At 38.9% G+C, this 25,206-nt stretch overlaps 1 protein-coding gene across 3 annotated transcripts in view; it reads right to left on the reverse strand.

Moving 5' to 3' along the window:
- Positions 1–25,206, reverse strand: part of SPRED1 (sprouty related EVH1 domain containing 1) — a 119,023-nt gene that overhangs the window by 26,407 nt on the left and 67,410 nt on the right. For all 3 annotated transcript variants that reach the window (XM_027831494.3, XM_037900513.2, XM_037900514.2), the window contains 2 exons: positions 10,604–10,772; positions 8,898–8,947 (listed from right to left, as the gene is read on the reverse strand). In XM_027831494.3, coding sequence (XP_027687295.2) covers positions 8,898–8,947; positions 10,604–10,772 — 219 coding nt within the window. The remainder of the gene's footprint in view (positions 1–8,897; positions 8,948–10,603; positions 10,773–25,206) is intronic.

Here is a 25,206-nt window from a genome sequence, read left to right on the forward strand (position 1 = left end):
CGAATACAGACTAACATGGCTATTACTCTGATACCTTATAACAGATTCAAGGAGCTCAATCTATTTATCTTAACAAAGAGAAGGTTAAGGGTTGACTTGATTACACTTTAAGTATCTATATGGGAATATTTAATAATGGGACTCTTCAATCTAGAGGAGAAAGATCTAACATGATTCAATAGCTGGAAGTTAAAACTAGACAAATTCAGACTGGAAATAAGGCATAAATGTTTTATAGTAAGTAATTAACTCTCAGAACTATTTTCCAAGGGTAATGTTGGATTCTCCAATGACCATTTTTAAATCAAGATTGAATGTTTTTCTAAAAGATATGCTGTAGGAATTATTGTGGGGAAGTTCTATGGCCTGTGTTTTACAGGAGGTCAGACTAGATAATCACAATGTCCCTTCTAGCTTTGGAATCTATGGATCCATGCTCTGGCACAAAAAAGAAAAAAAGGTTAAAAAAACCTAAACATTGGATTTATTGTGCAAATTTTGAGAGCTAAATTATCAAACAAAGGCACTTAAGTTGTATCTACAAAATTTGCACATATTCAGCCATGTAACAGAAGTATGCAAAGCATCCATTTGTGTATGCATTAGCATAGTTTGGAGGCACATCTTAGGGTAAGTCTACATTGCAGCTGGAAGTATAAAATTTCCTGCTCAGGTAAAGTGTACACATGGCTAGCTTTGAGCTAAAGTGCTAAAAAATAGCGACATACAAACAGCAGCATGGGTTGCTATAGTACGTTTTGTATTGCGTTCCCTCCTATCATCTGTCCCTATTTGCTTGAGCCCAGCTTACCAAGCGATCCAGATCTTTCTGTATTAGTGACCTGACCACTTTGTTATTTACCCACTCTCCTCAATTCAGGGCAGGGTGGAGATGAGGAGGAAAATGTTTTGGAAAATCATAAGGTAATTGAGGAAGGTAAATTGTAGAAAGGTCGACATTTTGCCTAATGACACAGTGTCCTTTTAATTATCTTCACAGCTTTTTCCTTTTCAAAATATCAGAAATGACTATTTAAACAAAGCTGCTTACTTTATATGGGTGCAAAATAGTTAAATGAACCAATAAACTTTTTTACTGAACTCATAATTCAGAAATATCCAAAGCAATTTTATTAAATTTGAAAAAAGCTTTACTTTGGACAGAGGATATATATGCCAAGTTTTAGTCCAATGTGAATTTTTATGGCATAGTTATGAACATCTGAGAAACAGCATTTATAATGGAAATACGGACAACTTGAAGAAATCCTAGAAACAAACTCCGGTTATACTGAAAAAATTCTTTAAATAAGAACCAAGCATGTAAAATTTTCCTTAAGAACAAAATTTGTTACATTAAATATATTTTACACAAACACACATGCACATCCCCCTCTTCTATTTTCCACAGCAATTACACACCGCCCACATTCAATATCCTTTTACCACAGTCTGCAAAGTTCAGCACAAGCATAGGTTAGTCAGTATCATCTGTAAAGTAATCTACGCCAGTTCTTAATGCACAACGGAAATCTGGTTTGCTCCCAGCTGCTGGTATAATAATTACTGTCCTATGGTTGCTACGAGATACTAACTTTTTTTTCCCCAAGACTACTAAAACATTTCTGTGCTCACAGGCAAAAGGATGCTGGGAAAAGCAATAAAATGAATCCAGCTGTAGCTCTCCAGCGGAATTCAAAGCCAGATGACAGCTGTAGAGAAAATGAAAACCAAAAAGCTTCTCTCTTCTTCAAAGCTTCTCTCCTCGCTTTTCCCTTCTCTGCCTGGGAGAGAATTCAGCATTGTTTTGCAAACACTGTTAAAAATGTTCTGCTTTCAGTATTCTGAATGATTATACAGAAGGAAGGATAAAAGACCACATTTCCCTTACTTGTATTTTGCATCCATGAGGCCTGAAATTTTGCTGCCTGATTCTAACCAACAGGTGAAGGTTTTAAGTAAATTTTTTTTTTCCATTTGAGTAAGTGAAACAGATCTCAATAAATTTAAAGTAACCACCTTCTGCTTTAGCTATTTCTTAGACTGATGGAGCAATTTTCAGATTTGGCAGTAAAGCCTTCACTACAATCAATCACATGTATTTTTTGGCCTAGATTCTGAAAGTGTTGAACTGTTGTCAGGATTAGTTTTAATATTTTTAAACAGTTTAAGGAAAAATAAATAGGACATATGACATATATTCCTTCTCCTAAATCTGCTTTGCCTAACCACAATGGAACACTAATGTTTTTTGGTGTCAAATTTGGTATACAAATTCATAAGCCATAACAGGAGGTGGTCTACCTTTGGAAAAAGCAAATAGGGAGAGATTAAATCAGCTAATAATTTGTGTTAATCAGAAAAAAATAGTAATTCCTCTTCCTCGTTTAGTATGCACTACCCCGCACACAGAACTGCTATATTAAATTTAAATAAGGAATACGGATGACTGTCACATTTACTGCTTTGAGTTAAACCTAATTAATATGCTATATGCAAATAATTTGTGTAGGAATTTCTTAACCCTGTAATACATGAAACAAATGAAATTACAAAACATCATAGTATCGCTGCTAAATTAGATTGCAGTTACTTGTAAGAGGCCATGTGTAAACTTACTTCATACACATCTACAAAATTTGCATATATTCAGCCATGTAACAGAAGTATGAAAATGTGTACTTCATACACAAATGGCTGCTTTACTTCATTTTCACACAAAAACCTGGACACTCATTAAACATTATCTTTACAAAAAGGAACATGACCAACTTACATCCTGTCTGCTACAGTAAGATCATTTTAGATAATGTGCGTGAATCACAAGCCTTTTTGCTTGTGCAGGATTAAGTGCTTTGGCTAAAAACCTGAAGCACTTAATCCTGACAACAACAATCAAGCACTTCCTTGGAGTCAAAGAATATGACAATATTTCTGTTTTTAGCCATCAAGTTTAAATTTTTCTCTGTCTTTGCCTGTAGCAGGAAACTCAAGGAAGAACTTCCTGTCTTAAAAGTACATCAAAACTGTAGTGAAACAGTGTTGGTGGCCTGTCGATCACTCCAATATACCTGAACAACAAAATCTGTCAGGCATTGTAACATATTTGATGTACGTATCTTGCAAGTCTCAAAATCAAAATTTAAAATAAGCATATCAATTTGAAAGAAATATGCAAGTATTCCAACAATACTGTATGCTTAGACTTCACTATCAGATGAAAACAGCTGAAAAAATCTTGATTAGTTCTTCACTTTTGGTTTATGATTCTTAACTTCATTTAAAAATCAAAAAAATCACCCCTGTATCTATAAGTTTATATTTGGTAGAGGAAAACAACTATGGCCAGTCACTTAAAACTGCAGGTACACCGAATGCAAAAACATGCTCTTCAGCTGAGCCCACATGTCCTATATTTAAACAAGAAAATCCGATAAATACATGCCTCATTGCTTAGCGTCCCACACATGAGCAACAAATGGGTCTGTGTGCACCCACTGTACTCTCAGGTAAAAATCTGTCCTTTAGAGTCTCTATACATGTGTTTGCTTTTTATGTGTGTACGTGGAGATTTTATAAATATAAATATACACACACACACACACACACGTCATTTATGACTGCACTAACCTTTTTACATAAATTTACATTTGGAATTAATGTAGTAACTAGTTAATAAATTGTACTTAAAATGTTAAGTTGAACCTACTGTAAGAAAACTGTTTTTGAAAAATAAATAATGTCAGCTAACCACTTATGGTGGTGAATTGGTATTTTATGGTGCTAAACAATAAAAACATGCACACTGAGTGCTAGCAGTGACAGTCTTCAGATATAACACACAAGTGATTTAATAAACGGTAGTATTAGTCTCACTGTAATCAATAAATATAGCTGTACCTTTCTTTTACTTAATAGCAGTTTGGGAAAAACTGAAGTGCTGGTTTTTTCTTTAAAGTATGTTTACGATTTCAATACTTCCAGTTGAAAAGTAAATATTACGCTATACAGTCTGAAGGGCAAATGAAAATGATCTCAATTGAGAGAGAACCCGTTAGATTTGGTTGTCAGCTGGGAATTTTCTTAAGTTTCTTCAGGGTTCTTCATTTACACAACCTACCTTCTCTCCCTCATTAATTCTAGATAGGTATCCTTTAGCTTTTGTATTGGAAGGTATGAACTCATTTTCATTTTTTAAAATATTTAATTATTCATGTTCTGTGTTCTGCCTTGCCTTTACTAAAATTGTGTGTGGCCAAACTTGCATTCTTTATACTAATAATATTCCTATGGATTTCAGTAGCAGCAGAGCTTATGCTCTAACATACATTTCTTTCATTTAAACCAAAAAGCCATCTGAACATAAAGTTACAGACCCTTAAAAAAAAAAAAAGGGGTTATAAAGCAAGAAGTTCAGTTATCACCAAACTTAGCTCCCACACATTAGAGGGATTTTATAACTGTGTAATGTTGTTATATATCATCTTTTAATAGCTCTACACTAGTAGTAGTAGTATAAAGTGAGTCCAGAGACGATACGTAGATTTTTACTATGAATTTCTAGGGTTTTGATAGGTTTAAATAACTAGTTATTTTATAATAAAATGTATTATATGCTAAACATTGTATTACACATTTTATAATATTTACTACATGCTTAATATTACGATATTCTTACTGCACATGTACACAATCCTTTTGTGGGATTTGTGTAGTACGAGATAATTTGAGAAGACTGCAAAACCTTGTTAAAAAGGTGGATTAACAGTTAAGAACCTACTACAAATATCAGCAAAACATCTTTGAAATCTCAGTGAATTTGTCCAGCATCCCAACAAACAAAAAATAATATGAACGACAGAATTCTGGTTTATGGTAAAAATAGTTGCTACTGTGCTGTGATGTGAATTTCAAGACACTACCGTTTGTAGCAATATCTTTATCAATTTGAATACAAGTCCGCCACCTTGTATTTTAACTACAGATTGCGAGGATGAACTCTGTATTGGACATATTACAACAAAATTTTGGTTTAAAGCAAGTGGATTATGCCTCAAAGATTAAAATAAATATTTTAGCATTTCCATCTCTGAGCAAAGAACAGTTCAGATTAGGTCAATTTGGGGCTTATCTTTTAGATGTCTCTGCCAATATTTTAAACACGCTCCTGCTCCTCTATTCCCCCCTCCTCCCAATTTTTTTTTTTTTTTTTTTTTTTTTTTTTAAACTAAAGGCTTATTGTGTACATATACTGAGTCATTAAAATTTAAGCATGTATCAAAAGAAAGTACTACCTAATAATTGGAAGATATGTCTGGACTAGAGCAGTGGAATGGGGATGAAGCCTTTTAAGATTTAGCGCAATAAAACTGGATGAGCTCTGTCTCTCCAGATATTTAGCACAGGAGCTTTTGTCAAGGAAGTGATTATAGACCTTTTCATATAGCATACCTCCCAGAGTCCAGAGCTGGAGTACTTGCCTTGATGGAAGAGAGGTTAGGCTCTCAAACAAGGGGGGTGTAGTCTAGAGGGTTAGGGTTGAAGAGTAAGAAAATTACATGGTACAATCAATGAAATCATCTAGTGGTGCTGCTGTTATGCTAATCCTGCAATGAAGTAACATAAAAAGAGCACCAAGCCCTACAGAAGCATTGCTGTACAGAATCTGGCTGAAATTGGGTTTTTTAACTATAATCAGCCTAGCACATCTTAGCGTGTGACAGATTCCCCAACCCTTCCAGTCCGTAGAACACATATGGAAAAACAGAAAGTTCAAAATTCAGTCAGAATTTGCCTTGTGCTGCAGCTTCAGCAAGGAACTCCTCATATTTCAAAGGGCAGAGCTGATGCATTTTGTTCTGCTCCACGTGTGACATTAGTGTCAATTATTTATGGTTATGTGCAAATTAGATTAAACTTAAACTTCTGATCAACCCAATCTGCTCTGAGCAGTGGTGGTGGTAGAACACGGAGCTGAACAAAACTTGGCAGTTGTGTCTTGGGTAGGTGGGTCCTCAAGGGTATCTAGAAGCATAGCGGGGTGGGGTGCTGCTGTGATTCCTACGGATAATGGTACTGGAAGTCAGGGAAATCGTAGGTGAGACTAGTGCAGCTGACTGTGGGAAGGAGAAGGAGAGCACGCAGGTGCCTGAAACTAATACTGGGCCCCTCACCCTGTGGCAGTGGTGCTTCCTCCTCAAGTGCTCCTTTCTTGCTGGGATGCAGCAAGGGGAACTGCAATAGAGGGGGTGTCTGGCTGCCTGTTCAGAGGCAGAGTGGCCAAAACAGAACCTACAAATAAATGCTTGCAGCCTTCCCATAGCATAGCAAAACATGACGTGCAGGAACGTGAGACAGGGCGCTAAATGCAAGACTGCATGGAACCTGACAGTTCTGAAAGGGACTGCTGGTGAAATACCCAGAATGGAGATTATTTTTATGATACCAACTTCATACTTCCTTAACCTCCCCAACAAATGGCATCTAACTCCACCACTACTTCACACACTTTAACAACAGTGAACCACAGACCTCCTCTACCCCATGTGAAGCTGTAAGTGTGCTCTGATCATGTCCCTTCCTGCCCTCAATGCACTCTCTACTCTAGGGAAGTAGGAAACGATGGTGTAGTGCTGCCTATGCCAGCCTAGGATTCCTCCATACTGAGGGAATCCTGAGCTGCCCAGTTAATGCATCTTTCCAGAATGTCATCCCTGGTGGCTAGAGTAGTTGCTCCAAATAATTAATAAGCCTTAATTTCCCCCTCTAATATTCACATGATTGTAGAAGTTTTGGTTTCACTAGCAATGTACATTCCTTGTCTGAAAATGTAAGTGGGCTACCCAATAAACACGTCTTTTTCTGTCTCATCTGCTGTGTGAATTTCTTCATTACCAAAACATCCCTTACTTTACTATGCCATGCAGATAGAATGGGAGAACTTTTTTTTTTTGCTATTTGTTTTGCCACCAGGAGACAGATCAGAAATATGACTACAATAGGGATTGCTAGTCATGATGGCACTTTACACTGTGTGTTCTGGACTGTATGCGATACTGTACTCAGATGAATTTTATTTGTACACTAATCTCAAACTAATTGCTATGAATAGGGGTAACAACCATCTTTTGGGAAGGCAACTGACTCTCCACTCTCCCTATAATACAAGTAATTCTATTATAAACTTGTCTAAATTATGTTAAAATATATAAAATTTTATAAAGTGATTTTCCCTAACAATATTATAAAGATTATTGTTCCTTCTATCTATCCTTTGTAACAGTGCCCCCAGACTGTAGTGTGTTTCCCCTCGAAGGGGTGGGGGTGGCGCAGAGGAACAGTTGGGGGTGGGGACACGTGTCAGGGACCGGGGGGGCAGGAAGGGAGCACCACACAGCCCTGCTCCACCCTCAGCTCCGCTCCACCCTCAATTGCAGCTCCACTCCGTCCCCATTCCCTCTCTGTCCTCAGGCCCGCTCCTGCTCCTTCCCAGTTCTGTCCCCAAGCTCCTCTGCTAGCCAACTCCGCTGTAACGGACCAGCGGGTGGGCAGAGAGAGATTCCATTACTGGTAAGGGGGGGTGGGTTTGACAAGAAAAGTTTGGACACCACTGCTTTAAGGAATTTCCATCTTTAAATCCCTATTTTATTGTGTGATAAAATTAGATTGCTCTTGCCTATCCACTTGCACTACAATCCTTTCTATACACTCGAATTATATTAGCCCCTCACTAATAGTTTGTTTCTAAACCAGGACCTCAAATTATACAGGTAGTCTGCTAATCTTATCTTTGTCATTTTGTGCATTTTATATTCTAGCTCAGTATATTGGTAAAAAGGCAATGTGCAGCATGAGAATTTAACATCTAAAGACAAAAATCTTTCCTTCAAAAAGTTGCTTTAGAATACCATCAATTGTCTGAGTGACTCTGAAGTCTTTAAGGAGAACCGCATATACAAAAAAAAAATCTTTTATTTAAATGGGATATCTGAAAAGGCGAAAAAGTAACCAAGATTTTCTTTGTATTTGCTACATAAAATAGTGTGACTTACATGCACACTTATAAATGAAGAAAAGCACCTATGCTTTATTCGGAGGTGACCTGGGTTTTTAATTATATAACAACTTGGTACTTATTACTACATATCAATTTCAGAGTACTCAATGGTGTCTCTGAATAAAGTGCCGTAATTTTTTGGTGGCAAATTTTAAGGAAGCTTTTAAACTTCTAATCTCATTGTTGTCTACCGAAATTGCTCAAGAACAGTTCAAATAAAAATTAATCCTGTAATGTTGCTAGGGTCAATAAAACCTTTAGAAGATGTTTAGGGACAGCTTTAACTGTGGCACCAGCTTTATTTAAAATTATCTGAAGTTTTCCAATATGACTAACCTGTTTGGATTGGACTCTTCCCACCATTTACTCTATGACTCTTTTAGGTTGTGTTGCACACCCTCCAAAAAAACAAACCAAACCAAAACCCACATGACCCTAATCATGCCCAGTGCCAGCAGAGTATACAATACCACAATGATATTCTGGTCAGCAAATAAAACTGTATATTTTTGAAAGATCCAGGCTCCTCTGCTTTTCTTTAAATGTTACCAGAGGATCAGACTTTGTTTCAACAGGACACACATTCCCCTGGAACAGACAACAAACTTAAAAATTGGACTTTTAAAATGTCAAACCATCTCCTTGTTTAATATGTATTACAAAGATAAGCGATAGGCTGGATTATAAGGTACTTTCCAAAATACTGAATCTAGAAAACTCACTTTAATTAAACTTAAAATACTATAAGTACTAGGAAGAAGCAGCAAAATAAAATTACAGAAGTCAATCAACTGTCATTTGCTCTAAATTATGCAATTGGCATAAAAGTTAAAACACTTACTTGAAAGCCATCTTCAGCCACTTCAGTGTCACTGTGCAATGGTGGACAACCTGTGGAAAAATGAAAAGGGCAAAAATAAACAACATTTGTTTTACTTCCCTCACTATATATTGCTTCAATCATTCCATCTGAACCTCCAATAACCACTTAAGATATAAAAACTGAACTAAATACTTTAAATAAGTAGATCAACTGCTTTATCATTTATGCTGATGAACCTATAATACAGGTTCCTAGTACTTCTGTGCTCCTGTCAGCATGGTCTTCTAACTAGCTTGCAGTTCTGCTTTGCTGTGTTCTTACCACTGCATATTTCTAGTCACCAATTTATTTGCTTTCCTCTCCTTGTCTTGTAAAAGCTTCTCTCCCCCCCCCCCCCCCCCCCCCCCCCCCCCCCCCCGCCCCAGAAATCTCTACCATGAATCAGAATTCATAGATACTAAGGTCAGAAGGGAATTAAGAAAGCACCCTTTTTTGGATTAAATATTTTAAGCATTAATATATTTTATGCTATTCCCTCATACTAGAATCTTGCAACTCCCAGAATTATGCCTTAAGCTGAATGAATTGGTAAAAAGGCAATATGGTGCACATATCTAAAGACAAAAATATTTCCTTCAGAAAGTTACTTTGGAATACCATCAATAAGTGCACACAGACAATACACAAGGATCAACATTAAAGGGAAAAAAAAAAAAAGAGTGTATGCTCAAATGTTCATTGATTAGTCTTGCATTTTCTCTCAGAGCTCAACTCATGACAAGTCTTTTTAATAGAACAAAACAATTCACAGTCTTCCTTTTACTAGCACTGCTTCATGCACATAAAAAAAATAATCTCAGAAGGATATCTACATAGAATATCAAACTCTCCATTGTTTGACTTTCCGTTTTATACGTCTGAAAGGTACACTCACTTCCTTTTCCATTGGCAAATATTTTTTTGCCTCCTCCCCATTTATTATGTTTCTACCTCAAAACAGTCTTTGTTTTACTGTCTTTCTTATGCATCAGTTTCTATGATACAAGCACAGCTCTGGGACTTTGTGTCAATTAGACCAGTGCTTAAGATTTTACATGTGACATTTTCTCCACAGATCCTACATAAAATTCATGCATTCACTTACTTCGACAGTGTTGACTAAAAAAAATTACTATGAACTAAGCATCTCAGCAAAGAAAGTAATCTTAAAGGTGTCTGACCATTCAGCTACATAGTTCACATGTTAAGAACATATAATTTGACATGCCCCTAGAGATACTAGCATGAATCCATTCATATATACAAAACAGTATCAACCAATGGGAATGATGGACTTCTAGTTAAAAAAGCATAGGACTGGGAATTTATGGATATGGTCAAACCAGTTACATAGCAGGCCTCTGGTATGATCTGGGTAAGTCACTAAACCTCTCTATGCCTCTTTTCTCATTTGTAAAATGGAGATAATGCTTCTTCACTACACAGGCATGTTTTGAGAATTAGTTCATTAGCAAAATATTAGGATCCTTAGATGGAAAGTACTAGAGAAATTCAAAGTATTATTAAACTGTCTAACCATTACAACCATAGTCTATTGTAGAACAATGCAAATATTTAAGTACTTAACAGCATTACATCAAAATACTTTTTATGGTTCATTTCACAGGGTTAATACGGATACGTTTAAAAAACAAAACAAAGAAACTCCAAACCAAGACACACACCTTGAGAGAGATCTTCTACAGCTCTACGGATGCCTCTGTCAAATGCTCGTGCATCAGCAGGACTCTGAAATGTGAGGCCAAACTTCTTGTCATCAATCTTCCAGTGGTGAAAAGTTGGGGTAACTTTGTTGTAAATGAGGTCCTTCTTTAACGCACATTCCAAAACCACCTTCCAGAAATGAAGAGGAAAAAAAAATTGTAATTCTCTGAAAATATCACAAATTTGTAAATAAAGGACATTCAATATACATCTTTGGAATTTTACTTGAAAAATGACTTCTTAAATACAGTTAAACAAGTCCTTGTTTAATTTCTCCCCAGTACAAACAAGCAGTTTCAACTAAGGCCAAGTCTACATTAGAAACTTCTGCCAATATAGCAGTGTCACTGAGGAGTGAGATTTTTCTTTAGTGACATTTCTATACAAGCAAGAGCCCTAGCACTGGCATCATTTTCCAGTATGAAAATGCTTTTGCCAATATAGCTTTATTTTGCTTGCCAAACCAGTATAAACTATACTTGCAAAAGCACTTTTTTTGCCTGTATAAGCTGCATCTACACAAGGAAGATTTTGCTGGCATAGCTCTATTACAAAACTTCTGAGTGTAGGCTAGGCCTACCTTGAATACTGCATCAAAGCCATTTATCTCCACCTTCTACAGGAGAAGTCACTGGGCGTAGAAATTAATATAGTAGCAGGAATGAATATCGGTAAGTAAGCCAAACCTACTTAAAACATTAAAGAAAATTTAAAAGCTGAAAACAAGCAGGATACAGACAGACAGCTGTAGTTTTGCACTCTATTTGCTAAAACAGCCAGAAATATCATTTAAAAAATATGATTTGTGTTGTACAACATTTGGAATAAAAACAGTGTTAATATTAAGAGAAAGGAGAATATAAATACAACATCTGACCACAAAAATACTCCAGGCATATGCAGGCAGTCTGTCCAATTATGAAACAAAACAATCTTCCTATCACTCTGCCATTTTTCTGTTTTAAAGTTATCACACAGTAAAGTTCAGTTATATTACATTTGTTGCTTTAAAACGTCAATAGTGAACAGCCTGTAACAGGGGCCTTCTTATTTCATGTTTTTGCAGAGCTGTTTAAATTTAAAGCACTTCATGATAAGTTGTTACATACTATTTTTTTCCTTTAACCCTGTCATATAGTCTTTTCAGAATGCTAACTTCAGCATTTGTTTTGTACTACATTTTGTTACACACACAACACAGATAGGAAATATAAAATCTCTTATAGTAAATGGGAAATAAGGATTATTTTGAACACACTACTTGGTTAAAGAGAAGATTCAATCAATGTTTTCTGCAGATCATTTTTACCCACTAATTATAAATACCTCTTGAAATCAAAATTATGTTTCCTTCCACCCTCCAAGATTCCCTCATCACAAAAGCATCTTTGCCATTGGATTGCACTATATTAGGTTCTTATGCCAATCTCTGGCATTTTTCTGATGACAAAGTCCTATATTTAAAACAGCTCTGAAATAGACAACATTAATTATTAGACTACCTATATTAGCCTTCCTTCTCCTCCCAATATAGGATTGTTCCCCAGTCTTTTTTAAATGCTTTGTCTAGTCCACTTTGAAGCATGTGATGTGATGGAACTTCCTTTGCTTCTCTTGAGAAACCGTTACACAGTTAAGGTGAATTTCAGACTATTTATTTTCCTATTTGGCTTTTGTATTCTTTATTCATCCCACTTTTCAGAATTCAATTGCCTTCTATTGCCAATAATTACTCCTCTCTATGCAATATTAATTTTAATTTAGATCTTTTACTCTTTCCTCACATATGAATCTCTTCAGACTCAAAAATTATTTTTGTTGCTCTTCTCTCAACTCCCTACAAATGGCTGATATTGAGGTACTCTATTCTAGATATGAAGAGAGAAATTATGGCCTCTGTATACCTGCCTTTACATGTGCATCAAAAAACCCCCAAACCAGCCGTTGTCTATTTTTAATTTGCAGCCCACTATCACCCTATGTCACTTTTGGTACTAGTGCTTTGTAAGTTTCTTCCTCCAGCTCAATGTCTTCATTTTGGATTGTTCCTCTTCTTCCTCCAATATTAATATTTCTTCTTCATTTTAATAATATATCACCAGGTCCATCTGTATTATTTTTGTGTCTTATGCTGTTCAAAATGCCTCCTAATCTGGAACCAAGATTATGTTGTTTGTACTCTCATCCACAACGAAAGATGTGAAGTACACGAACACTGATTCCTGCAGTACCTGACTGGACATCTGCTCCCAGCTGTGTTAATCTAAACACCATGAGAAAAAATTAAATGAAGGAGGGGAGAAAAATCAGTGCTTTAATTTTGATGCTAACATGTGACGGAAGTCTATTTTGAGACAAACATCCTTTACAGTAGCATTAACCACCTTGCGCCGAAAACTAGCATTTCTGGATGGCAAGAATGCTTACACAAGAGACATTAGCACTGAGTCAACCTCCAGGCTGCCTATAAATTATAATGCTATTCACAAATCCAGACTGTCACCTGATCAAAAGAAAGGAGGTTTGGTGATTTTTTTTTCTTTTGCTAAACTGTTTTACGGAATATCTGTTTTCTATAGTGCTCAATATATTTCTCTATGTGAAATACATATAGATCCCTAACCCAGTTTAGATACTAGGATAAAGTCTAAGATGCAAGCCCCATAGCCAGATATCCAAATTACTCCTGATACCCTATGTAAACCCAAAGGCCCTGTTTTCCCCTCTGTAGCATGGCCAGAAGAAGCAGAATGTCAAGAAAGCCTCCCCCACTTTCTTAAGCCCACAGATAACCCTCTGTGCTAAAGGCAAGTAGTTGGGGATTTTCAGGAGTTCCACCTCCATAAAGCGCTTAGAGATCTTCAGATGAAAAGAGTTATACAAACTTGTTAGGAATTATGTTCATATGGACCCATGGAGTATCTGCTTTTTTCAGCATGTGTCCCTGAAACACCAGCAGATTTCTGGATCGAATGAAGCAACATTACTCCATTTCTATAGTGTCTGGTCTTGCCCATCCAGAGTTTGAGTTGTCTTTCAGCATTAAATTATACCAGTTTTGCCAACACTCTGCAAATTCCCTCATCCCTCTTGTTGGATGGTACAAAGGCCAATGGCAATACATGCAGATGGTGCAGGTAGATAACCTTGATCTCTGGCAGATTTCATGGCTGGAATAAATCAGGAAGGTACGATCTGGTCCCACATCTAAAACAGTACTTAAGACGGTCATCCAAAATTTGAAATTTTCTTTAAAAAGCCCCCAACTCAATATAATGCTATGATATAATTTCCCAAAATAGGAAGAATAAAAGATTTCATCCTAGAGAAGGGAATCACAGAGAAAGGCTCTTACAGTAAAGCTTGGAACCCAGAGAAATAGCATGCAAGAACCAAGCTTCCTTATACTTCCTTACAAATATCTTGGATTCTTCCATTCTTAAAGTGCTTATTAACCTCTCATCTTTCTTAATACAACAGCCCTCCTGGAGAGACGTACAATATTGTGCCACATCCAACAGGATATCTATTTAGGTCCCTGCATATTCTGTGGTTGAAGAATTTTCCCTGATCCATACAATGCTGCTAAATCATGCTGTAGAACAGGGGTCTCAAACACGCAGCCTGCGGAGTTATTTCCTTCGGGCCACCATGCTCCCCTCCAGCATCCCTGCTCCTCTGCCTACCTCCAGGCACTTCCCGCTGCCAAGCTTAGCACTTTCCAGGAGGGAGTGTGGAGGAACGGGGAGCCGTGCGCTGAGGGGAGGAGGTGGAGAAGAGGTGGGGCAGGGGCGGGGATTTGGGGAAGGGGCTGGAATAGGGGCAGGGAGGGAACGGAGTTGGGGTTTGGACTTTGGCGAAGGGGTTGGAATGGGGCGGGGAAGGGGTGGAGTTGGGGGGGGGGGGGGGCTTTTGTACCTTTATATGAAAAGGTGCCAGTGATGCAGCACTTGGGCCAATGTAGACGTCCTCATGTGGCCCTCGTGGTGATTTGAGTTTGAGATCCCTGCCGTAGAATCTAAAAGTTTCCCTTAAAATAGGTACTACCCATGTTTCTGATGAAAAACTTGGTTCATGTTTCCCGGGTTACGTCAATGCAATTTTATTTTCCCAAGCCTGCAGATATCCTGAAACATGTAGTGTGGAGGTGTGAACTGGCCTGCTCATAGTAAATGATTAACTCAAACCTAAATAAGACAATCTAAATATCAATACTTATTTCTCTACTCTGCTTTTCCCACAATCCTGAATTGCTTGTTCTGATGCTTTCCAGGGGCACTCAGGGTTATGCGGCAGCTCACTATCACCCATCCATAGTGTAAGGACTGTGTCTGCAGTCGGTCAGCTCCATGACTCCATCAAGAAATCCCTGGGTCACACTTACAGATGTCATGCTATCGTTTGCACCTCTAAAGTGGCTACGGTTCCAGCTTCCCTACCTCCTACTCCTAACCCTGTGTTATGCATGTCAATTTAAAAAAAAAAAAACAAAAATCTATGGTATACTAAAATATGAAGATGTGGGCATAGTCCAAAAACTGGGTTTAACAGGGGCTACTGTTCTGATTATTCATTTTGATACTGAATAAAAACCCTCCACTAGAATACTCAGTTGAAGCTGATGCAGAATTCTCAATTTCATACACCGTAATCCAAGGACCTTGCTCACAGAAGTTAGGTTGCATTTGTCATATCATACATATAATTTTGCATCTATTTGGTTAATACTTTTTTTTAAAAGATACAATTATTAATTTGAATTTTCTGAGTAATTTTTTTGTTTTTAAAAAGGATGATTTATTAATCTACCATCCCAGAAGCTAAATATTTATACTTTCAGATAAGATGTACATAATTGTTTCCATGATTCTGGCCAGAAAAATGTCATTTTACTACCATCACCTATTGTTACCAGCCTCTAACTCTGCATCACATAATACTTATTATTTTTCCCTAGTAGAATGTGTGCATATATATTCAACAGACAGCATGCATGTGTACATGTGTGCTGTGAACAGAAAATATTGCTTGCTAAATTATCATGCATCCCACCTAGTTTAGATTTTCAACCTAATTAACATTTCATTGGTTTGAATGCCATAATTTCATAACAGTTACAGCAGAGAACCTATAGACTTCATGAGAACACACAATGGACAAAACACTAAAAGGCTACAGAAATAAAGCTATTATACTTTTTAAAAAGTACAAACAGAATATTACTTCTGTGTAGTGCAAGTCAGAACAATTTTATAACAGGAGCATATGCAGTCTCAAAGTAACGGTTTAGACCCTCGAAGCAGAATATTAGCAGAGATTAATAAATTCTTAAGTACAGTAGCAAAGTGATGTGGTTTTCCCTTCTACCATTATAAAAAGCAACATTAATTTTGTGTGTCTTTGTTAATTGCCATTCTCAAAACTTTGCTTAAAATTGGCAAAGGTGTTCGAAGCAATTTTTGATCAGAGTAAGCAAGTCTAGACTGAAAAATTCACGCTTTCAAACAGTTTAATTTATTTTACACAAGATTAACACTCAAGATACCTGTATTACTGCACAAAAAAAATTTTCAGTGAGTATAAAAAGACATTTGGTGTACGCCTCCTTTTTGATATGATTAACTGAAAACTTCTATCTATCAGGAAGCTAATTAAGCAAGTTATAAACTCTAATTGGCTTCCAGCTGTGCTAACAAATTATATCATTATATGTAAGTAGATACTGTCCCATAATATATCACAAAGGGCTCAACCCTGCAAACACGTATGCATGTAATTTTACTTGTATGAACAGTCCCACTGAAATCAATAGGATAAATAAAGCCCTCTATCTATTTTCAGAAAATTACTAAAATGTAGGAAAGAAAAAGAAAAGCAGAGAGGTTTTACTTTTTGGGGAAATAGTAGGCACATGCAAAAGAACAAACAGTGACCCACTATGCTATTACAGCAATCTATCTACAATCACGGGCTACAATTATATGCAGCAGAAAAATACTTAGGTTTGCAGGAGAGATGTCACCTTGGCCAAATGTGGCTAACACCAATGCCAGGACATCTTCTGCTGTGTTGCACCAGTAACTGCCACAATTGGCAGGGCCTACTTGGTAGGATCATGTAACTACAGTCTTGTTTAAAATGTGCATTAGACCTTGCTACAACCAGTTAATAATTTCTAAGGACTAGAGAGTCAGACACCCTTATTCATGCTGAGCACCTTAGTCCTTGAGTAGCCCAACTGATTTCAAGATGCTTCCAATTCATGGGGACTTCTTTGGGTGGGGTGTGATTGTCTATAGTGCATTTATACAACCCCATGTAAGGAAAGGCTCATAGTTTGAAGACTGAAGCCACCTATGCGAGTCTCCAAGGGAGGGTAGGGGAAAGAAATTCTGTGCCAGTCTCTGTCCCTCTGTTTAGGGGACTAAGGCCTTCTGCAGATTGAGATTATAAGAAGGATGATGATAGGGTGCTAAATCCTCTTCTTGCGGCTAGGGTGACCAGATGTCCCGATTTTATAGGGACTGTCCTGATTTTTGGGCCTTTTTCTTATTTAGGCACCTACTACCCCCCACCTCCTGTCCTGATTTTTCACACTTGCTATCTGCTCATCCTACTTGGGGCACATGAAGTGGGAAGACCCCTTTTGGAATCCATACTTTGTTTCAATCTCCTTCAACTCTGCAGAAAATGCAAAAAAGTTGCTCTAGAAGAAAGCCCAGAGAGAAGGAAAGTGTTTCCATTTGCTTCTCACATGGATTGTGTTGTAGGAGAAAAGAGATGCTTTTGTAGAAGAAAACAACTCCTGAAGCAAGCCTCCTTCTCTCTGGGTTCTCAAGAAGGAGAGGTTTGAAGATTTTCTAGATAGAACAAAAAATTAAACCCCTGAGGGAAGGCACCGCCTCATGACTCTGCATTTTGGGCGCAGCCTTCTCTGATCCTCTGGAGACAAACATTCCCCATATGGCACCACTCTGTTTTGCTTCCCCTTTAGAGTAGTCCTCCAGACAGGATTAAGAAAGAGCTACCTTCTTGCCCGCAGATTTGTATTGATGAGAAAAGCTCCACTGGGAGGGGGGGGTAAGGTCAAGAAGGAAGATTCTACTGTTCCACCCAAGAAAAAATACAGCCTAAGAGTTTAGGCAGACTGTGGAGGGGCTTAAAGCAAGACACACAGACTGTACCCAAAGTGGGAGGTTTAGGCCATCTGATCCCCTATCATATAGTACTGACTCCTACTCTGGGTGCTCAGAGTAGTGCTTCAACTACAGACATTTTGGAAGTCAGAAATCTACTCTGTGTTTGGTAGTGATGCTGGGAACATCAATTCAGGCATCTTAGAGCAGGACTTGCTCTGGTTCTTCAAAGGCAAATTAGCCACAACCACTCAAGGGGCAGAAGGGCTTACTGAAGGGAATATCTTGTCTGAGGCAATGTGTGCTTTATTTTGCAATGGGGAGGGGACTGAGACAAACCCCAAGGGGAAACCTGGGGAGGGACCAAGTTCCTGACCACCCAAGACACAAATCTCTGAGTCCATTCAGACCCTGAGGGGTGAAGAGAAGTTACCATAGACTTATGGCTTGCTCTTATGAGTTTATCTGCCACGTGACAGTGAGCAGAGTATACTAGGGACTGAATTTATGGAGAGAGAATAGGGGGCGGCACCCTTGTTCCTGAGAAGGGCTCCTCTAGAAGCACAGCTACCATTTGTTTAGAAATTAGTTTTGTTGCTTTAGCTGATTTGGCTCTGCAGCTGGTGCACCAAATCTGCCTTCTGAGAGCTACGGAAGCAGAATAAAAATTGGCTGGGTCTTCAGGGGTTGGGCTACTTCCCTTCCTGCCAGTCAGGACAGATAAATATCCATGATTTCTATGTGTATGTTTCTAGTTCTTCCCATTTTATTCTCTTAAATGGGAACATTTTTTTTATTTGTTTATTTAATTTAATTGGTAGCAGATTTTTAGAATTTTTTTCTCTTCACATTTAAATAAAATGCCCAAGTTTGCTGAGAAAGACAAGTCCATGGCCTCATTAAAATCTTTACTATGATAACATTAACGCAAAAGACAAAACAGATTAGCAAGTGACTTGTGGTTTATTTTCAACTGACACCATATGCCAATACTTTGAACTTCTAGCAGTCAAGCTGAAATACTTTGACCAGGCCATACTCCTTCAGGGTTTTCAGCATATAGTTAATAGGACTTGTGCTCTTAAAAGCACATGAAAATCCTACCTTTAGGTGTCTAACTCCGGGATAGAAGCCTAACATTAGCCTTCTATTTTTGAAAATTTTGGGCTATGAAAGAAAAACTTCAGACTAACTGTTAATGTATTGGAAGACTAAATAACTTTTCATTGTTAACACCAAGGCAATTTTGATTTGAAAAGCTTTTAATAAAAATACAATTATAGCTTATGATGCTGAAAACACTTATGCACATGCTTAACTATAAGCATGTGCTTAGTCTCACTGAAGTCAATTGATCTATTCAAGTAACAAACATCATCTGCCCGCCTTAGCATTTGGAAGATTAGGGCCTTATTTTTCAATATTTTGTTTTTTGTCTATAGCGGTCAAGTAAGATATCCCAGCTATAGTGGCATTTTTAAAAATTATAAATGGTGGTTTTAAAAAAGTTTTATTATACACTTTATTCTCAAGATGCAATAGAACAAATTTCCAAATTAGATTCACAAAAGCCTCAAACTCATCTAAATTACTCCACCCTGTAGCAGAAAGCTGAAGACCCACTCAAAGTTCTGTCTCATACTACTGTCCACAGATATGTTTACTAGCCATTTACAATAAACCCTGTAAAAGAAAAACCATTTATAATACTGTTTTCCCACAGTTGTGTATTTGCTCCTTGTTATTAGAACAAACAGTAGCATTTATTTTCTGAAGAACATTTAGTATGAAAAGACAGAAAATAAACTACATGATTTGTTATCTAGTAACAGTAACAAGATAAATCAAACTTTGGAGACACAACCCAGTGTCATGCTTAAAAAAATTTCATTTTAGCATAATTAAACAAACTGTAGTCAGAGGAAGTTAGTCACCTTGTGCAGTAATGACGGTTCTTCGAGATGTGTCTCCCTATGGGTGCTCCACTTTAGGTGTATGTGCGCCCCTCCACCTCTAATTGGAAATTTTTGCTAGTAGTGTCCGTTGAGCCCGTGCATGTGCTTTCCCTCCCTAGTGGTCTGCATCAAGGCTATCTAGCACTGTGCTGACGAACCTCCTTCACTTCCTTCTCCACCCCAGAGCCCTATAGAGAACTCCGAAGTAGAGGGGAGGAGGGCAGGTTGTGGAGCACCCATAGGGACACACATCTTGAAGAACCATCAGTACTGCACAAGGTGAGGGACTTCCTCTTCTTCTTCTTCAAGTAGTGTCCCTATGAGTGCTCCACTGTAGGTGACTCCCGAGCAGCACCCACCACTGGAGGCTGGGACTTCGGAATGGAGTCTGTTACTACAGAGAGTACTGTGGAGTCGAAGACAGCGTCAGGGGTCAAATCTTCAGTGATTGCATAATGTTCTACAGAAGTATGGGCAGACGCCCAAGTCATTGTTCTACAGACTACTGATATATCCCTATCTTCAAGGTATGTAACTGAGGTAGAAACTGACCTCGTGGAGTGCGTATGGACTCTGGATGGAAGCAGGTTGAGCCCTTGATAACACTGATTAATGCAACCAGAGACCCATTTGGATAGTCTTTGAGCCAATATCACAGAGCTTTTAGATCTTTCTGTGGATGAAAGGAAGAATTTGAGGGATTTCCTGAAGTCTTTAGTCCTGTCCAAGTAGAATGCTAGTGTCCTTCTAACATCTAGCATATGCAGAATCGTCTCCCCGTTGTCACAATGTGCTTCTGGGGAAAAAAACAGGGAGATAGAGCTGTTGATTCATATGGAAAGTGCAGAGAAAGTAGGGAAAAAATTGGGATATGGCCTTAGAGTTACTTTGTCTTTAAAAAAGGCCATGAATGATGGATGTGCCATCAGGGCCACTATTTCTCCTATGTGCCTAGCTGAAGCGATGGCAATTAGAAATACTGTCTTCATGGACAGGTGTGAGAGACAGCAAGTTGCCATGGATTCAAAGAGAGGTCTAGTAAAAGCCCTGAGAACTATATCTTGAAGCACTTCTGAGTTCAGTACCCACTCATGGTCGTGACAAAAATTCCGACAGACTGTCGGCTGTCACGTTCTGTATCCCTGGTAGATAGCTGAGATGAGCACGTTGTGATGGATGCACCAGTTCCAAAGTTCGAGTGCTTCCTTGCAGAGTGATATGGAAGGTCACTTCTGTGGAAGGCCATTTGCCCTGAACCTTATAGATGTGTAGGTGAGCTCCGCAGCCTATTAAGGAAGAATCCACCCCAGGGTGGGAAGTGTGTAGCGGGAGGAATACTCTCGCTTGTACTGCATCAAGATTGGTGCTGATTAATCCCAGTACAGCGACTGGAGTTTGTGTGCCGCTACAATGAAGATAACCTTGGAGAATACCTTGGGCAGAGCAGTCTGTACTGTTAGTGTCCTGCCCCAAAGGTAAACTGCAGGAAATCTCCTGTACGATGGTTGTACTGTGATATGGAAGTAGACATCTTGTAGGTGGAGGGCTGGAAATCACTCTCCCTGCTCTAGAGCTGGAATAATGGCTGCTAGTGTGACCATCTTGAACGTCCACACCATCCCGTATTTGTTTAATGCCCTTAGATCTAGAATGGGCCTCCAACCTCCGTTCGCCTTGGGGAAATCAGGAAATAATGAGAGTAAAACCTCTTGCTACTGAGTTGCACCGAGACTGGTTCAATGGCCCCTAGGCACAACAAATGATATATTTCTTGATGAAGTAGATTCTCATGAGAAGGGTCCCTGAAGGGGAATAGGGAAGGAGAGTTGGAATGGGGGCCACGATGAGAGACCAGGGAAATGACTTCCTCTTGGCCACTGTCAGACTTGTCACTGGGTAAGGGTAGCACTGACTGGGGTATTAACGGTACACGGCCTGATGACAAGAATGATTCTGGGTGCCAGAATGTGCTCGGTACTGGGGCCCTGGTACCAAGTAATGGGGATTGCAGTTCTTCCCCAGCCATCACGTCTCCAGGGTACCAGAGCTCTTGCGGTACGATGGGCTCACTTGGTACCACGGAGAAGTGTCTACGGTACTTTTTTGGTACTGTTGGTTGAGAAGGGGCAGAGCACTCCTTGGATGAGTTTTGTTGCAGCTGGTACAGAAAGTTTTGTAGATGCCACTCTTTTAGAAATGGTATGGGTATTGTCTTTCCCACATGTCTCCAGGGTACCGGGGCTCACTTGGTACCGCGGACTCACTTGGTACCGGAGAGGAATGTCTGTGGTATATTGTCAGTACCAATGGTTGGGAAGGTGCACAGCACTCCCTACATGGGAGTTTTGTCGCACCTGATACCAAAAGGTTTTCCTCTGTGCCATTCTTTTTGAGACGGTTCAGTAATTGTCTGTCTCCTTAGGGGGTGGTACTTGCCTGACTGCCTGAGCCCCTGGCTTCTCCAAGCGGTGTAGCTGGTGCTGCAGAGCAGACTTCATAGTGGAGGCCCCTTTCTGGGTACCGTGCTTCAGAGATATTGTTGCTATCTGTACCAAGGTGACCACCCTGGGGAGCCGCTCTGGCTGGCCAACTACTCAGAGCCTATGCGTTTCTGGTGCCGTTGGTACTGTGGTGGCCGCACTGGGGAACCCCGCCGTCTGGCCAATGACTTGGAGGCCTTTTTATGAGCCTTCACAGGGAGAGTCTGCTGTTTTTTTTTCATGACTCTATCCCCTTTCAAGTTAAAGACTCCGGGGATGATCTGGGGTCAGCACCAGAGTCTCCTGGAGGTTGAAGTACCTTCGCCATAAGGAGGAGTTTTAACTTCTGCTCCACAGTTCCTGCAAGACTGCTGTTTTAGTTGTGGCAGGTGAAGCACTTCTGTGAAACTCTCCCAGGCACCAGACACTGTGTGAGCGTCTGGCCATTACAGGAATTGACTCCTTGCAGGAGAGGCGCCTCTGGCGCAGGGAGAGCCAGACATGCCCCTGGGCAGGGGGCTATTATTCTCTAGCAGTGGGGAATGCAGAAAAAGGTCTTCTTTACTCCTCTTCTTCTCCCCCCCCTTTTTCTAAACCGAAAAAACTTAAGAGGCTACTAAACACCTGGGGGTACGGGGTGGGCATACTCTCAGGGCAGGAAACTAAAGTTCTTTTTCTGTCTTCTTAATTTTTCCTTTAATCCTAAAGGAGTATATATATAAAAAGGAAACACTAACTATTAAGGAAAACAAAAAACAGAAACTACTTACTTATGCTAATGACACAGATAAGGAAGGGACAACTGCTCGCTCTGAGGCCAAAGGGGTTGAGTGCTAGATAGCCTCATGGCAGACCACAAGGGAGGGAGAGCATGCGCGGGCTCAACGGACACTGCTAGCAAAAATCTCAGATTAGAGGCGCAGAGGCGCACATACACCTAGCGTGGAGCACCCATTGGGACACTACTCGAAGAAGAAGAAATAGTTCTATGTATTTTAGCATGCAAACTTACGGTTTAGCAGCTTTTGAATTTAATTAGCATTCTGGCACAAGTACGCCCGTTAATATCTTTCCAACTTCTAGTTAGAAGAGACTGAAAAACAGGATGGAGTCTCCTAAAGTGCTGGATTTATATACTGAGGTATAGTGCGCCTCCTTTATACAAATGCATCCCTGCATCTCTCAAATTAATCAAAAATCCTTTTTTTTTTTTTTTCAGAAAACATGTCACCTATTCCATCTGTCACTTCTGATGGGTGAACCAAATTAAGCCAGCCTCTCTTTTTACTTTTATACTGGATTCCACTACAAAGAAGAACTGGAGAAATGTGCAAGCCATAACAGAAAATCACCATAATTAAACAAAAAGCCAAATTAGTTGTTACGCATTCTCATTTAACAAATAAGATTTACAGAATTCAAAGCTTTATGCTAATATATATTTAATGAGAAATATGTCTATCTTTACACAGGCTAACAGAGAAGCAGAACTGACCATGTTAAAGTGGAGTGTAATTGTTCCAAGTAGACTGGATGGAGCCAGATCTAGGTAGGTGATTAACAAGCAGTCCTCAGACTTACATGGGATGCCACTTACAACACATTTCAATTGACTGCCCGTTTCGCCCCTACAACACTTGATTTGCATAAAGTTTGCTTGAAATCACCTCCTGGTTGCATTATAGTAGTATGGAGCTGTCAGGGATCGCTTCTGATTGGCTTTGAGGCAGCAGGGTAGCTGCCAGGTCACGTTGCCACTTGTTTTTGATTGGCTCCTGGCCCCGGGTTCGCCAATCAGAAAGCTTGAACAGTGATTGGCTGAAGCTCAGTATGTGTGCTGTTCTCCCTGCCTTTCTGAGCCTATGTTGCCAGCATTCTGAACAGCATATGTGAGTTTATATGTTTATTTGAATGCTGTTTACAAAATATAGTGTACAGTAAATACATTGATGTTGCAACATTAGTCATCTATAATTCATTTAGTACAAAAATCTGGGTTATTGTGGTGAAAATACTGTATCAAACCTGTGTTATGGAACCAATCCCCTGCTTCATACCATTGATTCCTATGGGGAAAGTGGTTCTGACTTACGTTTCGACTTACAATGCAATTCCGAGGAACAAATTGTGTTGTAAGTCTGAGGACTCCCTGTAATAAAGGAGGAAGTGTGTATTTATGTCTAGGGTATTCTGTGAGACTACTTTACATTCCAAAAGAGATCTATACAAGCTGGGTAAAGTTGTCCAGTTGCAAGCCTCCTTCTCCTCTCCTAAATTAAATCAATATTCTTGTTGCCACCACTTTGACTTCCTTCCTAAACTACTATCATGGTGTTTGTCAATATCATGCAACATTTTAAACATTATTTAGAGAGACTGCACTGAGTTTCTTAAATTGACCATCACATGCAATTCTGAAGGCTCTACATAGGATCCAGCTAAAGTTTGTTCATCACTAATCTTTAAGTTCTAGAGTAATTAGAAGGATCTTCAAAGTTAAGAATTCAGTTCAGAATAATCAGTAATTGCTTGCTAAATGCTCTCTATTTAGTGAGGTTACTTTAAGAGAAGCTTTCCTGTCTACAGTTTAATTGGTCAATTCACACTCAAATAATTCTAATAAACCCTAACAATGTAAATGTTAAAAAAAAAAAATCAATCCAGGCTGCCTGCTAGAAATACTCGCAGTTCATACTGATCATATATTTATGCTATCAATAAATGAGTTTCTTTTCAAGTTAATAGCAAATTACAGACAAGGCAAACACTCTCTAGCCTGCTTTAAATCAGAAGATAAAAAATGAAAATAAGACAACAATTTCATGGGAGTAAAACAGAAGAAGATTGTAATTTAGGAAGACTGTATATATTCATGAAGGTAAAAAACCACAAACTTCTGAAAATTCTACTTTCCATAGGCCAAGAATTCATATGGGTAGGATGGGAATGATATTGGAAAGGAAGCCATAGTCACTTGTGCCCCAATCCTGCA

The sequence above is a fragment of the Chelonia mydas genome, chromosome 6 (genome assembly GCF_015237465.2).
Source record: "Chelonia mydas isolate rCheMyd1 chromosome 6, rCheMyd1.pri.v2, whole genome shotgun sequence".
NCBI classification, from domain to species: domain Eukaryota; kingdom Metazoa; phylum Chordata; order Testudines; family Cheloniidae; genus Chelonia; species Chelonia mydas.